The sequence below is a fragment of the Lampris incognitus genome, chromosome 6, assembly GCF_029633865.1.
Source record: "Lampris incognitus isolate fLamInc1 chromosome 6, fLamInc1.hap2, whole genome shotgun sequence".
In the NCBI taxonomy this organism is placed as follows: domain Eukaryota; kingdom Metazoa; phylum Chordata; class Actinopteri; order Lampriformes; family Lampridae; genus Lampris; species Lampris incognitus.
In genome coordinates, this window is record NC_079216.1 from 49,058,683 (window position 1) to 49,074,582 (window position 15,900).

A 15,900-nucleotide genomic window follows, 5' to 3' on the forward strand; every position below is an offset into this window, starting at 1 on the left:
AGAAAAAAATATCTACTTTGCAATTATAAGTAAATCAGTGTCTTTATTATTCCCCCTCCCATTAGATTATACACATGTGACATTTATTAGATGTTATATTTTTATATTTTAACTGTCTGCTCTTCCAACTGTATTCCAGCACCACTCCACTATTTGATATACATAAAGTGCCCCATTGGATGTGTTAACATATTAGCTGGGCCAAGGTTATGTGTATGTGCTCTTATACAGATGTAGAGGACGATGTTGTGTTGACCTGTGGTCTATAAAAGATCCATCCACCTGTTATCTTAACTGTTTATCCTGCTCTCAGGGATGCTGGAGCCTATTCCAGCAGTCATTGGGCAGCAGGTGAGGAGACACCCTGGACAGGCCGCCAGGCTATCTCTCTCTCTCTCACACACACACACACACACACACACACACACACACACACACACACACACACACACTCATGCCTAGGGACAATTTAGTATGGCCAATTCACCTGACTTACATATCTTTGGACTGTGGGGGGAAACCGGTGCCCCCGGAGGAAACCCACGCAGACACGGGAAGAACATGCAAACTCCTCACAGAGGACGACCTGGGATGACCCACCAAGGTTGGACTACCCCGGGGCTCGAACCCAGAACCTTTTTGCTGTGAGGCGACCGCGCTAATCACCGCGCCGCCACTAACACTTATATCTAACACATATATCCAAACTAACACATTGTTAACATGTATAAAAACGGTGTACTCTGTGGTGCGAATTTCCCTTACGGGTGTTTTGTATATTGTACTGTTTGTACCTTATGAGCCACCGTAGGTTCGGCGGCGACGTAATCACGCAGTCTAGTGTGCGCTTGTACAGTGTGTGCAAGAGATCACAAAAAAAATGCGTGGTGGTCACATATAATGTGAGCTCTGTATAAAAGTGAATGCAAATGCATTGTGAAGAAAGAAAATAAATTCACCATCGTTGTTGAAAACAAGTCTGTTTATTTGTAAGTACGCAAAGTATAATCCGCTGAAGAAAAACACCTCAACAATGGCCCAAAAATTTCGTTGCCCACAGTTCATACTTCTTTTCATCTCCGTCAAAGACTAGTCGAGACCCACGGCTACTCGATATTTCCATCCTGGGTCTTTCGCCCCTGCTATTTGACTCGGCGACCCCTCTACTCATGGTGCTAGCATGCTAACGACACGTGGTACGTTGCGATATTTCTCTCGGTGGCAAATCGCTTGATAACTGTCTCTGTGTAACTCTGGGCCCATAACCTGTTGTCATAGTTGAATTGTTCAGCGATTCTGGCGTGTATACCCAGTGCTAGACCGAAATAAATGTTAACTTTACGGAGGAATAAATACACAGTGGGGCGTCAGTTCTGATCTTACCGGGATCAACGTAGAAAGAGAAACTTTACTGACATACACACTATTATATACGCACAGACCACATGTCAATGTCAGCACATTTCATTGGCTGTTATCATTGTCCATCATACAGTACCCGCACGAACTCATTAAGTTTTCCTGTGTTAATACAAAAATATAGATTTACTTCTGCAACTGAGAGCACATTTATTTCATATGTCAACAATAGATGAAACATTCACTCGAGTTAATGAGGCGTGTAGTGGCTGCTATTGTTCTCCGCTAGCTAACATTTCTTATTGAATAGGGCTGGAGTTGAGCTTAAACAATACGACCACAACATCTATGTTTGTTTTGTTTTTGTCAGGTGTTGCAGCTGCCATCAGGACTGTGTAGGTAACATATAGCTAGCAGAAAGCACTATTAACGGGGACAAACTGATACATGGTAGCTGTAATATTTGCTAGTAATATTTGATTTGCTAATGTCCCTTACGGCTTTCCGTAGCGCCACAACAAAGTCACGTGATGTACGTAACAACGTCAGTGGGCATCCGGTCGGTGAATAAACACCCAGCACGAGAGAAGTCGTCCTTGCTTTATTAATGTTATAAGTTAACATAGCCAGAGGACACAGATCATTACATGGTGTCAGAGTAGCGGAGTTTAAATACCCAATATGGATTCGTACGGCGTTCCAGCTCCACGGATGGACTGGGAATCGGCGAACTTACCTGAAGCATGGAGACGATTTCGACAAACAACGGAGCTAATGTTCAAGGGCCCCCTGCGCGGGAAGAACGAAGAGGAGAAATGCAGCTACCTCCTGCTCTGGATAGGGGAAAAAGGGCGCGATGTGCACAACACTTGGACACTCAGCGGAGAACAAGCCAAGAAGCTAGAAACGTACTACGATAAGTACACTGAGTACATCACCCCCAAAGCAAACCCGATTTATGCCAGATATAAATTTCATGACAAGATGCAGGGAGAGAGTGAATCCTTCGAACAATTTGTAACTGAGCTAAAGCTCCTAGTCAAACACTGTGGCTACCCAAATGCCGACGAGATGGTCAGGGACCGCATCGTGTTTGCCACCAACTCACCCAGAGTGAGAGAAAAGCTACTTAGCCAGGGAGCTGAGCTAACGCTAGAAAAAGCCATAGATGTAGCCCGCTCACACGAGCTAGCAAAGCAACAGCTAAAGTTTATGGGCCAGGGCAGCACACATGAAACGGTGCACGCAATAGGCAGAAAGACTTACAAACCGAACGCACCCAAAGCAGCTAACGCTAACTTCAGACAAAGGGAAGGTAACGTTAGCACCGCCGCTAGGGCGTGTAGCTATTGTGGAGGGCTACACGGCGCTAAAGCCACTTGCCCAGCTAAGGGTAAACAATGCATTAAATGCAAGAAGCTCAATCATTTTGCTAAAGTATGCAAGTCTAGCTCCCAGGGACAGACAAAGTACTACCGCGGCACAGTACATGCCGTCGGAGAGAACCCAGAAGAGTACACCACTGACAGAGAGCAGGAAGAACTGTACTTCGACAACATTACAGTGGAGAGCACCGCTGTGGCAGAACAGACAGAGCTGTACATAGACTGCATCTCAATAGAGAACAACGGAAAAAGCAACGAGCAGGCTTACGTAGAGGTTGGAATTGGCACACCTCCACAGAAGGTAAAGTTCAAATTAGACACTGGGGCACAGGCCAATACTATTCCCACCAACCTGTTCCGGGCGCTGTTCAAAAATGTGACACTGAAACCAGCAATACACAGACTCACTGAATATGGAGGAGGCGCGCTGAGCGTGAAAGGCACATGCAAACTCAAATGTAAGTACAGAGACAATGCAATGATGCTGGACTTTTACGTCATTGACACAAACGCCCCACCAGTCATGGCAATGAAAACATGCCGTGACCTAAACTTGGTAAAAATAGTGATGGCTGTGAGCGAGGAAAACAATGTCACATCACAGAGCATAAAGGATGAGTATGCAGATGTTTTCCAGGGAATAGGAGAGTTCCCAGGCGAGTGCACCTTCCGCGTCACACCAGATGCAACGCCGGTCGTCTGCCCGCCACGCAGAATCCCCATCGCCCTACGCAGCAAACTGAGGGACGAGCTTGACAGCATGGAGAAAGGCGGCATAATCTGTAAGGTTGAACCCACAGAATGGGTGAACGCACTCGTCATTGTTGAGAAGCCAAAGACAGGCAAACTTAGAGTGTGTTTAGACCCCAGAGCTCTTAACAAAGTGATACAACGGCCTCACTACCCCCACCCCACGCTGGAGGACGCCACCACTAAGCTCGCTGGAGCTGAGTACTTTAGCGTGTTAGACGCGCGGTCAGGCTATTGGGCCATCAAACTGAGCACTGAATCCTCAATGTTGACGACATTTAACACAGTGTTTGGCAGGTATCGTTTCCTCAGAGTGCCATTCTGAATCGTGTCCGCTCAAGACGAGTTCCAGAGACGCGTGGATGAAACATATGAAGGATTGGACGGTGTGACGGCCATAGTGGACGACATACTAGTGTTCGGCAAGACTAAAGAGGAACATGACCAGCGTCTCAGAGCGATGCTGAAGCGCACAAGGGAGCGAGGGGTGAGGCTCAACCCCGACAAGTGTCACATATGCGTGTCCAAGGTACGCTACTTCGGCCACACGCTCTCACACGAAGGCATCAAACCAGACCCACACAAGGTGAAGGCGGTCAAGGACATGCAACCCCCACAGAACAAAGCAGAGCTGGAGACAGTCCTCGGCATGATCAACTACCTCGCCAGATTCGCTCCACACCTCTCACAGATAAACTCACCCCTCAGACAGCTTCTGAAACAGGACAGTGAGTTTGTGGGGGATGCAGTCCACGACAAGGCGTTCCAAGAGATGAAGAATCTCATCACACACCACCACAAGCCCCCACTACCCACAGAGCAACGGACTCTCCGAGAAGACTGTCCAGACGGCCAAACGCATCCTGGACAAAGCCAAAGCTGAGAACAAAGACCCCTACATGAGCTTACTGGAGTATCGCAACACACCGGTGGACAACCTGAAATCACCGGCAGAGCTACTGATGAGTCGGAGGCTGCGGTCCATTCTCCCATCAACAGCAAAACACCTGCAGCCACAGATCGCCAGTCAGGAGGATGTTCACAAAAGGAGAGAGGTATGTCAACAGCGCCAGCAGGCATACTACAACCGAACAGCCAAACCTCTGCCCCACCTGCCCGCAGGCACACCAATCCGCTTCCGGCAGGAGGATGGATCCTGGAGACCTGCAACTGTGGAAAGACCAGCGAACACAGACAGGAGCTACCACATCCAAACCAAAGAAGGTCAGATCTACCAACGCAACCGTCAACACCTGCGACAAAGCAGAGTGAACACTCACACTACACACACACACACACTTCACAGCAGACTGTTACCAGCGCTAACAACAACACACAAGCCCATCAGCAAGAGCATGCTGAACCTCCAGACACGAACAATCAGCGACAACCAGACACACAGCCTGGTTACACCACGAGGTCAGGTCGCACGATCAAACCAAGACAAATCCTTGACTTATGAATGTTAAAAAAAGAGAGAATTTTACACCAACCTGTACTATACCTGCTATGTTTTGAAAAGAAATATTTACAGCGTTCACTTACCTTGTGTACCTACTTGCTGTTTGCAGTTACCAGTAATGAAATGAAAAAAAAAGAGATGAAATGTTATTACGGTGTCACATTTAGACAGTGAAGGAAATGTTTTACACTACTTTGTTGCAGTCCAGTTATATAAGAGTTCCACTTTCATATTCTTTCTTATTAAGATTGTATTCGCTTATAAACGCGCTCAACGTGGTCTGTATCTCTGCAGAGAAAGCAGCACTTTTCAGAAAAAGGGAGATGTAATATTTGCTAGTAATATTGGATTTGCTAATGTCCCTTACGGCTTTCCGTAGCGCCACAACAAAGTCACGTGATGTACGTAACAACGTCAGTGGGAATCCGGTCGGTGAATAAACACCCAGCACGAGAGAAGTCGTCCTTGCTTTATTAATGTTATAAGTTAACATAGCCAGAGGGCACAGATCATTACAGTAGCCATCGGATCTCTGGTCTCACCGGAATGCCAAAAAGGGCAACCGGCCGTTTATTTATTGAAAAGAGAGTAATCACCCGCCCCCCTCTGCACAGTGACGTCAGCATAAGGGCATTCAAGACAGACAGTGTTCATCGGTGTTCAACACCCCCACTTGCTCTTAGGCTGATTACAGTATGCAGTTGTCAGGTACATCTAGCAAAGAAAATAAAAAAAACATCTTACATACCAAAAACAAAAGAAACAAACTTGTCAAGCAGAGCTTTAGTTACAGGTTTAGTCAAAATATCTGCAACCATGTCTGATGTGGGGCAATACTCAATAGTTATCCTCCCATTTTGTGCAGCTCCAAACCATATTGTGCAGCAACCTGCACTAAACTGCGTACAGAGGTCATATCAGCGGTTGGGGAAAAGGTCTCACTATAGTCTATCCCTTCAATTTGACTATAGCCTTTAGCTACATATCTTGCTTTATATGTGGTTTCAACTGGGTTTTCCTTAACGCTGTAAACCCATCTGCCCCCCCACTGCATGTTTACCTTCTGGCAATGTTGTTAGGGTAAAAGTGTCATTTTCCTTCAGGGAACTAATCTCATCCTGCATAGCTTTAGCCCATAGTGAGGACTCTGGTGAGCCTAGGGCTTGTTTCAGGGTTTGGGGTACATCACAAATAACCCTGTAACAGTAGTCAATGCTGGTTAAAACCTGGTCATCACACTCATAATCATCTAGATACAGGGGAGGTCTCTGGTCTCTCCTTGGACGACTACCTTCCCCACTCATGTTGGTGTCTGACTCACATTGCTCTACATCTTGTGTACTCTGACTTGTCATCTCGATTTGTGATTGGGTCTTAGCGCCCTTTCTAGGCAGAACACATTCACTGGTTTCCTGGTCTGTCTGAGTCTGACATTCAGTAGCGCTCTTTGTATTGAACTTCACCAACCTGTTCTTAAACACTTTCCCTGTGTCTGGATAGTATACCAAGTATGCAGGACTGTTCTTGTCATAACCAACAAAAATACCCTTTTCACATCGGGGATCAAGCTTTTTCTTATTTTGTTTGTATGCATGGCACGCAGAGCCAAAAATATACATTTTGGAAAGATCAGGCTTCTTCCCGGTCAACATGTAGTATGGAGTCTGCCCTACACGCCCATTATAACATCTGTTACGGATAACCGCGGCAGTCTGAACTGCATATGTCCACAGTTCTTTCGGTAGGCCACTCTCAAGCAACATACATCTAGACATTTCAAGCAATGTTCTCCAGCTTCTCTCGGATGTCCCATTTTGATGAGGCGAGTAAGGGGCCGAGGTCTCGTGTCTAATGACATTTTTGCTAAGCAGTGACTGAAAATCTCTCAACATAAATTCTGTACCATTATCCGATCTGATACATTTGACTTTGCCATAAGGTGCAACGTCAGCAAAGAACTTTTCTGTGCCCTTCACTGTGTCGCTCTTGGATTTCAAAAAATAAGTAAACATTGCTCCTGAATAATCATCAGTGAATCCCAAAATGTACTTGAATCCATCTTTGGCTGTCGGCTCTATAGGGCCAGCTAAATCTGTGTGCACCAGTTCAAGTGCGACTTTAGCTTTTACATCTGCCTCTATTTCTGCTTTGGGCAAATTTACCTTGAATGCATATTTCACATGGCACCAAGTTACACTCAGTTTTGCCTTTAACACTCATTCCCTTAGTGACACTTTCCAATTTTAACACATCATCATAATTGCAGTGACCAAGGATTTCGTGCCAAGTATGTACATCATAGCATGCATGACATTCATCATTTTCATCATTCTCGAGTTCATGCTCACCATTGTCGTAGGTGTTCAGGTAGTAGAGCCTGTTGCGCTCGCTAATGTCGAACCTGGTACCGTCCTTATGGACGAGCTGGTCCTCTGCCTTGTTGAAAGGTCACTGAGGCACCGTTTGCAGTCGCTGTCTTCACGGAGAAGATGTCCTGTGGGTAGAAGGGAATGTGCAGCGCTCCCCTCAACGTCGCTTTCACCCGTCGGCCGTTGGTGTCCTCCAGAATCACCTCCGCGTCTCCTCTTCTCGTGGCAACACCCGTTGTCCTGGTCCCGTCAGCCAGCTCCAGGGTGTGTTTCGCTGGCTGGAACGTTGAGTCGAAGCTCTTAAACTTGCGTTGGTCGGTGATGATGTGGGATGTCACTCCTGTGTCCACCATCAGGCCACCTTCGGAGCCCTCCCGCTGTCCGTCGCTGACCCGGAATGCGAACTCGTGCTCCTCTTCGTCGGTGGTAAGTATGGTGGCGCGCTTCACGTCATCCCTCCTCCCCCGTCTGCATGCGGCGTCGCAGTGTGTTGTGCTCCTGCAGAGAGTGCACTACTGCCTGGGCCGCTGCCCCCCCTGGTCGTTTTGCTGACAGGCCCGGGCAATGTGACCCCTCTCCCCGCAGGAAAAACAGGTAACGTTCGCTCTCCCGCCCGCCCCGGGAATAGCAGTCACCTTCATCACTCCGTCATCAGGTTGCGTGTTCAGCTTCTCAGTGTTCTCATCTTAGCTCGGAACTCGGAACAAGTCATGTTGTCATCAGCTTGGGTGGTGATATGAACAGCAAATGGCTTAAACGACTCGGGAAGTCCTTTCAATAGCATAGCGATTAGCAGCCCGTCGCTCAGAATCTCGCCTGCGTTTCTAAGCGCTGTTATCGCCATTTCGGCTCTGATGACATAGTCAGCAACAGTCTCGTTTGCTGCCTTCTGCAGCGTGGTTAATTCGACGTACAAGCTTATCACACGAGGCTTTCCTTCACCTGCGTAGTGTTCTCGGAGCAATTTTAATGCCTTTCGGCCATCATCTGCCGCTTCCCTCATGATCAGAGAGAGACTAGTGTCATCCAAAAATTGGATCAATTCAGCGAACGCTTCCTCATTTCTGCTCTGCTCGCTCTCCTCGTCATAATCCGCGTGAGTTGTGTCGGGCTCGTAAAGGATGCAGTCCTTCAAGCCTTGATGGCGCAAATGTCCCAGAAACTTCGTTTCCCACAACTCATATTTCTTTTCGTCCCCGTCAAAAAACAATCTGCTCCAACGCGTTCCCACGTCCCTCCTGGGCCCATATCCTGTTGCAGCTGCCATCAGGACTGTGTAGGTAACATATAGCTAGCAGAAAGCACTATTAACGGGGACAAACTGATACACGGTAGCCACTGGATCTCTGGTCTCACCGGAATGCCAAAAAGGGCAACCGGCCGTTTATTTATTGAAAAGAGAGTAATCACCCGCCCCTCCTCCGCAGTGACGTCAGCATAAGGGCATTCAAGACAGACAGTGTTCATCGGTGTTCAACATCAGGTATGTTGTTTTGCTGAATATAATTTTTCTATGATGCACATACAATTATATTCATTTCATAATAATACAAAACGGGTTCAGGGAATGCTATTGTGGGAGTGCAGGAATGAGGAGAAGGAGAGATCGAGTCGAGTCAATTACGTTTACTCGCCACACAAAACGACACCGATACAGCACAATCTCTCGTGGCAACCAGCTAACCGCTAGGCTGCTACAAACATGGCTCCACCCGGAAACTCTAAGCAGAGCCTACGTCAGCACTCTGAATGTCTGCCTTAAAGGAGTAGCAGCCCCTGGTGACGCTACCCTCAATTGTGTATCACCACACTATTATATAAAAAGTTTATATTAAGTAGTGAAAATTAATACTGTTAACTATACGATCAAGTTTTATTTTGGTTGAACCAATTATTATCGTATTTTATTTTCATGACGTATTTGTATATCAGCAATAGAAAAACAGCCCTTCTTCACATGATGGCGACAGAGTTGGGCTGGAGTTGAGCTGACAGCATACGACCTCAACATCTATATGTTTATTTTGTTTGTTGTGCCAGAAATAAATGGGCCTGCAGCAACTACCCTGAATTCAGAAGACTGGTGTGGTTTCTTCAAAGTTTAGCCAGAACAAGGGGGTTACACACAGGGCATCTCTCCTCTAGCCTGGGAACCAGACGAATCTGCGAGCTCGTTTTACATTTGCTCTGGCAGATAGTTAGCATACGAGAACTCATCTGGTTCCCAGGGTGTCTTTCCTCTGTGCTGTCTAATCGCAATGGCCACTAGATGGCAATGTGCTGATTACTGTTGATCACTTGGCCGAGGAAACGTTCCTTCTGGGCACTAACTGCAAGGAGGACGTTTTTTTTATATTAAGAGATGACCACAAGCTCTTGGGCATTTTTAGTTTGGCGTCAATAAAAGCCATTCATGTTAAACGTGTTGAGACGTTTTTGCATGGGCTCAGAATATCACAAGTATTGGTGCTTCTTAAAGGGAGGCCTGCTGCAGGCCAAGGCAAGGTTTTCTTAAAAACTAAAACAATACTAAAGTGAAATTGAAATTGGTGTCCAAAAACTAAAACTTTAAGAAAAAGGGCCAGCAACTGATAACATTTAAGTGAAATGAAAAACTAATTAGAACAAAAATAAAACATTCAAAAAGTTACAACTAAAATCACCCTGGTAAAAAAACATTTAACAATGAATTCCTGTGATCAAGAAACTTTTAATGAGCCATTCCATATGCTCTGCACAAGAAGCACAGTGCTTTTCTTAAATGGGTGAGGGAACAAACGGTTGTACTGCCAGTGACAATACTGACCATAACTTTATACTCTACACATTAACAAATTTGATAAATTCTGGTTACCAATCATCTCTTTTTTTAATTGTGCTTTCAGACACGTCAATATGCCCAGTCAAGGTCAATTTATTGGCACCTGACTATTCACATTTTGTTAGGGAATTCACTGTCATTGATTGGCTCCTGTAAAACTGGGTGTCTATTGTAGCAGAATAATGAAAAAGGTGGGCAAAAACACACATGGCAGTCAACGAAAAAAAAAAAACCCACTTCCTGTCAAGTCATGTTCAGGACCTTGTCAAGCATGTTCTTTAGACCTGTCGACAACTGAGATGCATATCACATTAGGAATTTTTGAAACAGCAGCAGCCAGCAGATTTGTCTGCAAAAACTACTTCATAGTTGCATGAACTAGATGTAGGTAAATGTATGCAGAGGACATAACAGGTCAAATGGCAAATTATCCAAATCCTCTTGAGTTATTACGCCAAAAAAAGTATGACAAATATGAACAAATGAGACACCATAACATTACTTTGTTTGGGGGGAAAAGGTTACATAGGCCTCCATAAAATCATGGATTGTATTTTTTTTTTAAAAAGAAAGAAAGAAAAAATGTGGGCAATGAGCGTAACATGTTTCAACTTGTGCCTCAACTGGCGCATCATTGCTTCATAGTTCTCTGCACAAACCAACAAACAACCTACTGTGGTCCTGTATGGATTGAAATGTAAACAGCAGACTCACATAAAGACAACTTCAGACCGTCTGTCAGGGTATCAAAAGGCTACTTTACTTAATTATTTCCTCTCACCACCAGTTTGAATATATGATCACTAACAATCATAGTCACATTCATAAGGATACATACCTCAACAATGTTAGAAGGGAGAGGTGGTAATAAAAAAAACTGAACAATATTTTGTTTTCTCAACACGATATATTTGTTCAAAGCCCATTGCTCAGAGCAGGGTGTCATGTGTTAAGATCATTTATGTATATTAAGACTCACTCCTAATGAAAAAGGGTCCTCCACACAACAGATGTTAAGGATACAAGAATTTATCCTTTGGAAAAAGCTAGATACTGACTCCGATTACTAGCTCTGATTACATTTTCCATGACAAAGGCAGTTATTCCTCTAACCTAAATGGTTTAGCTGAAGAAGCATTTGCATTGTTTTAGACTTTAGTGATACATTGACATGTTATCAATGTATCACCGTTAGGTTATTATGTAGATTTTAGTCCACTGTTTTCAGTAATAAGAAGTAAGTCAGGTTTGATGAAACATCAGCCTAGAGAATGCGCAACCCACAGAGCACAAAACTGGGTAAAAAAAAAGTGAGCTCAGAAAAAAACTGCAATAGCTGCCAAAACAATATTAGTGCAGTTTTTGAACCTGGCATATACAAATATCAAAAAAGCCTCATTCACTGCAGATACAAAGGTTGATATTTATGGGAAGTACTAAGTGAACTTAAGTGTTGTTGAGGATAGCAGATAAAAAGCAAAGCCATTAGAAGATGCAAGGACACATTTTAAACTGCATTTCTGAACAACTCTAAATATCGTAGTATCCACATGTACTATATGGTGATTCACTGATTGTGCATGCCAGATTGCAATGCAGTAACACATCGATAAGATTTAGCACTTTGTTACTGCAAATTGTAGGAACATTTTTATTCCATTTAATGTTAATAATTGGGGTCAGATTATTTCTGTACAAATCAGGTCTACTTATGCTATGTTAGTTACTTGACTAAACTTGTTAGTTTAAGTTACTTCAAGTGACTTAAAAAGTGACCAAATAAAGACATTTTTTCAATAAAAACAAGTAACCGATATGTAATGGTGTTTTATCCAATCAATGGGCCGTTAGCCTTTGTAAAACTGACGTACAAATCAGTGGTCCTAAAATGGGGAGGGGGGGCACGCAAGTTCTCTAGGGTGTAAAATGGTTGAAAGTCTGAAATGTAAGGCCCCAATAACCAAACTGGATCCATTTTGTTTCTTGTCAGTTCCATTATGCAGAGTGCAAGGGAATGACAAACTTGCAGCCAAAAGGAGAGTGGTATTTGATCCCAACCTCCTGAAACACTTTGCAGGGAACCCCTATGTCACAGAGGTAAATCCTCCCAGCTCCTTCAGCCATGGGAAGGGGCAAGCAAAGAGAGAGGGACCACTTCGCCTCAACTGCCTGCTCTTGTCCACTCACTGGAGGGTCTATGCTTAGCACTGGTGCTCGGTTCTGGTTGGCCCAGTCTGCAGCTGCTCTGTACCAAGGCTGATCCATTAGGAATGTGTTTTCATGACAATCTAGGCAGTTAATGATGAGGTCTACTGGGGTGTCAGGAAGGTCTGTGGGATGAAAAGAAAACTAATCAATTCTAAAACTTTTACTTGACAGTGCCAACAGTTCAGTGCTAAAACCACTAAAGCCCTTAATAAAAGAAAGGATGTCAGGATCACAAATAACTTAAGCCTTTCACCTGTTTTACACTATAGCTCATAATTTAGACTAGAACAAATATTAAGTTCACAGTATAGGTCTACCTTTGATATTTGACACTTGCTTGCCCCCAGTCTTGCTAAAGAGGGCGAGTTCACTGGTGACGGAGTCAAGCATCTTAACAAAATTTGGCAGAAACAGGATGACCTCCACTTCATGATTGGCCAGATGACGACCACAGCTGATGCCCTGAGCACCCTGCACATGAGGGCCACACAACAGAGCCACTGTGGGACGCTGATGCACATTCTTAGGGGTGAGTCTGTAAGGAGTGCAACAAAGTAAATGATTAAAATACAGCTTTTCTTTGTTTTACGTAATTTATTAATGGGTATTTTGTTGTTAAGTTTGCTCTGTACATACAATCCAAAGCATGTGCTTACCTGTTGGGCCCACCCAGCAGTGTTAGTGCCATCTGACTGGCACACACACCTGTCATTTCTAGCCGCCGTGCCAATGACAGACCGTGACGCTCAGCCGCCAACAACAGACGCTTGTGTAGTTCATAGGATATACTGGGTACAACAAGCCCGGAATCTATACAGAATCCATGATGGAAATAGGAATATAATATTGTTCTTCACTTCTTATGCCCACAACACTACTTGGTTCATGATCTAACAATGCAAAATGCTTACCAGTGCAGTATTCTTTGGCCCCAGGCTGTGGTACAGCAATCTGCCTGTAAACAATGGGCTTGGCCTCCAGAATGTTTTCATCATGACGGTATCGTGAAGGAGTCTGCTCTTGAGGCGTCCCACGTGACCTCGCACCATTGCCACGGCGCTCTGATGTGTCAATCTCTGAGAAAACTGCTGCTTTGTCAAAGAGAGCCAGGTTGCCCTCAAAGTCAAAGTCTGTATCCAACCCATCATCCACTCCATCACCAAAACATTCATCGTCTCTGTGCTTTATCTGGCTACTGCCGTTCTTTACCCCATTTTTCTTGGGAGTGACCTGGTTAGCCCCTCGACTACTGGATGACCCTGACAAGACAATGAAAGAACATTTAAGCTCTTCTTGACCAAAACTATTTACAGTCATAAAATCTTAACAGTAACAGCAATTGGTACCGTGAATCAACATTTACATGAGTTGTGCCTTCGACGAAACCCCTTAGGCTGAACAGGTACATCCAGATGGCGGTCTCCATAACTTTTGGAATAGTGCTGTGGCGAGTTTAGCCTCTCCTGGGCCCTTTGGTCATCCCTTGGGACTGCAACTGGAGCACTGTTTCCTTTTGTGGACACAGAAGAGCAATTTCCAGGATTGCCATTTCGGATGTCCAAAATCTTCAGCTCTCTAATGTCCATGGCACTGGAAAACAAAACAGACAAACCCAAGTTTAGACAAAGCAAATCTTTAAACCGTTAAACACTTTTTTTTTTTAGAAAAACTTGTAATAAAACGTCTTAAGTTTGATTTTCGATGGGCCACATCGAAAATAAACGATGATACAAAGCTTTGACCCTATACTTTACCTGAAAGTAACCTCAGGAACAGGACACTTCACACCATTGTGGAAAGGCTGCTTGAGGGAGATGGTCTGGCTTGACTGGTCCACAGAAGATACTTCCCCTTGATAGACTCCAAGTGTTGGACCGCAGTTTATAGAAACCAAACTGCCCAACCAATCCGCAGCCATCCTGTATATGAAAAATCACAGAACATGGGAGGAATCTAATTTCCCGTCGAGAATTTAAGGGACGATTTATCAATTGTGCTGTTGTCATGACGCCATATTCTCCGCGCTAAATTATACAACAGGGCCAAATGTAAGTAACAACGTTAATCCATCGACGTTAACAAGCTAAGTTACGATGCTAACGATGGCTAAGGCCTGTAACGCTAATTTGCTGTCTGATTTTAAGGGTCATATATGCTTTTCGCGTAAATAACTGGGCACGGTACCTTTCTGTAATGTATGCTTTTCCAGGAGCACGCACAAGGACTAAATTGACAATTTTATTCCAATGAAAGAATTTTACGCTTCGTTAGCTATTCAGCTTCGGATGTCGTCATATATTGCTGCGCCCCCCCCTCTTACTTCTTCTTCGGCAGTATTTATTGGTAGTCAGCATCCTTAGTGGTGCATTACCGCCACGGTAGTCGTCGGAGGCAGTAATGTGTGGCAGGGGATAATCTCATGTCACACGGATCTCCTCACTTCTGACTCCAATCTAGAGGATAGGAGTCTGCTCTGGCAAAACTAATAAGGAGATCTTATTGATTGTAGTCACTGACTGAGCTTTCAGACCGCTTGTTACATTTATACTAACACGATAATCATCATGAAGTTTATCAAAGAAAGTTGAATCAGTTCATCTGGACACAACTTTTATTGACAGATATATTTCATCACTCATCTAAGTGACCTCTTCAGTCTAAAATGACTGCAGGTATCCCCACCCTTATAAACAATACAGTGGCATAATGACCGAAACCAGCGATCTGTTTCATATGTAAATATGGGCGTGTCCATTAACTGCAATTACAATGGCCATGTGTACTCCTCACAGAGGATTTGGGAATGTTTGCTATCACAGCATTGCAAATGGCAACAGATGTACTATTCGGCTGGTGCAGTGTTTGGGCGTCTTCGTCTTCAGTAATAAGGGTGGGGATACCTGCAGTCAGTTTAGACTGAGGAGGTCACTTAAATGAGTGAAGAAACGTTTCTGTCAATAAATGTTGTGTCCAGATGAACTGATTCAATTTTCTTTGATTTTCCTACCTGGATTATTGAGCATGCATAAAGACATCATGAAGTTTAATTTTCAATGTTCCTTCTTTTGCCATGTGCTTTTCTGGTGTTTTGTGGTGTCTATGGGCAAACATTAGGCCAGTCAGCTGCAGCAGGAGAGAGACCAGGCTGTTCAGAAACTCAAAACCCTGAGGTATTTGGTAAACATGATAAAAATATCACCAAAAAGGATTTATACAATTGGAATGTGGTGGGCTTATAATGAGGAATATTGTAAACAAGTCTTATTTTTCATGTAGTGTTAAGGTGAGAAACCATATCTTGAAAGCAAGGAGGACATAAGTGCAAGTGTCTTTTTCAGCTAATCTAAAGCATGACATACACATGAGGATTGTCACTGGGCGGGTATGAGCACTGAATGCCAATAAGTGTTATTCATTTTTATATTTTATCAGTGGCAACATGAATGGTTCATAGGGGACTACTACATTTGTAGTTACAAGCCTATATAAGGAGCGAGAACAGCTGGGAAAGGTTTATGACTTACCAGTGGCTGCTCAGACTGGAAG

General features: G+C 44.2%; 1 protein-coding gene across 1 annotated transcript; it reads right to left on the reverse strand.

Annotated features, from left to right (window-relative positions):
- Positions 1-10,023: 10,023 nt before the first annotated feature.
- edc3 (enhancer of mRNA decapping 3 homolog (S. cerevisiae)) lies at positions 10,024-14,667 on the reverse strand. The gene is made up of 7 exons (XM_056282027.1): positions 14,539-14,667; positions 14,109-14,273; positions 13,718-13,944; positions 13,266-13,613; positions 13,011-13,164; positions 12,672-12,889; positions 10,024-12,476 (listed from the first exon to the last, which is right to left on the reverse strand). The coding sequence occupies exons 2-7, from the start codon at positions 14,270-14,272 to the stop codon at positions 12,142-12,144; spliced, it is 1,446 nt and encodes a 481-aa protein (XP_056138002.1). The 5' UTR covers position 14,273; positions 14,539-14,667; the 3' UTR covers positions 10,024-12,141.
- Positions 14,668-15,900: the final 1,233 nt, after the last annotated feature.

Excerpts from the sequence above, each read along its gene's own strand:
- edc3 (XM_056282027.1), bottom strand. The coding sequence starts at position 14,272 with ATGGCTGCGGATTGGTTGGGCAGTTTGGTTTCTATAAACTGCGGTCCA. Across the intron at positions 13,945-14,108 it reads GTTCCTGAGGTTACTTTCAG|TGCCATGGACATTAGAGAGC; the intron begins GTAAAGTATAGG and ends TTTGTTTTCCAG. Across the intron at positions 12,890-13,010 it reads CTGCTGGGTGGGCCCAACAG|ACTCACCCCTAAGAATGTGC; the intron begins GTAAGCACATGC and ends CACTCCTTACAG.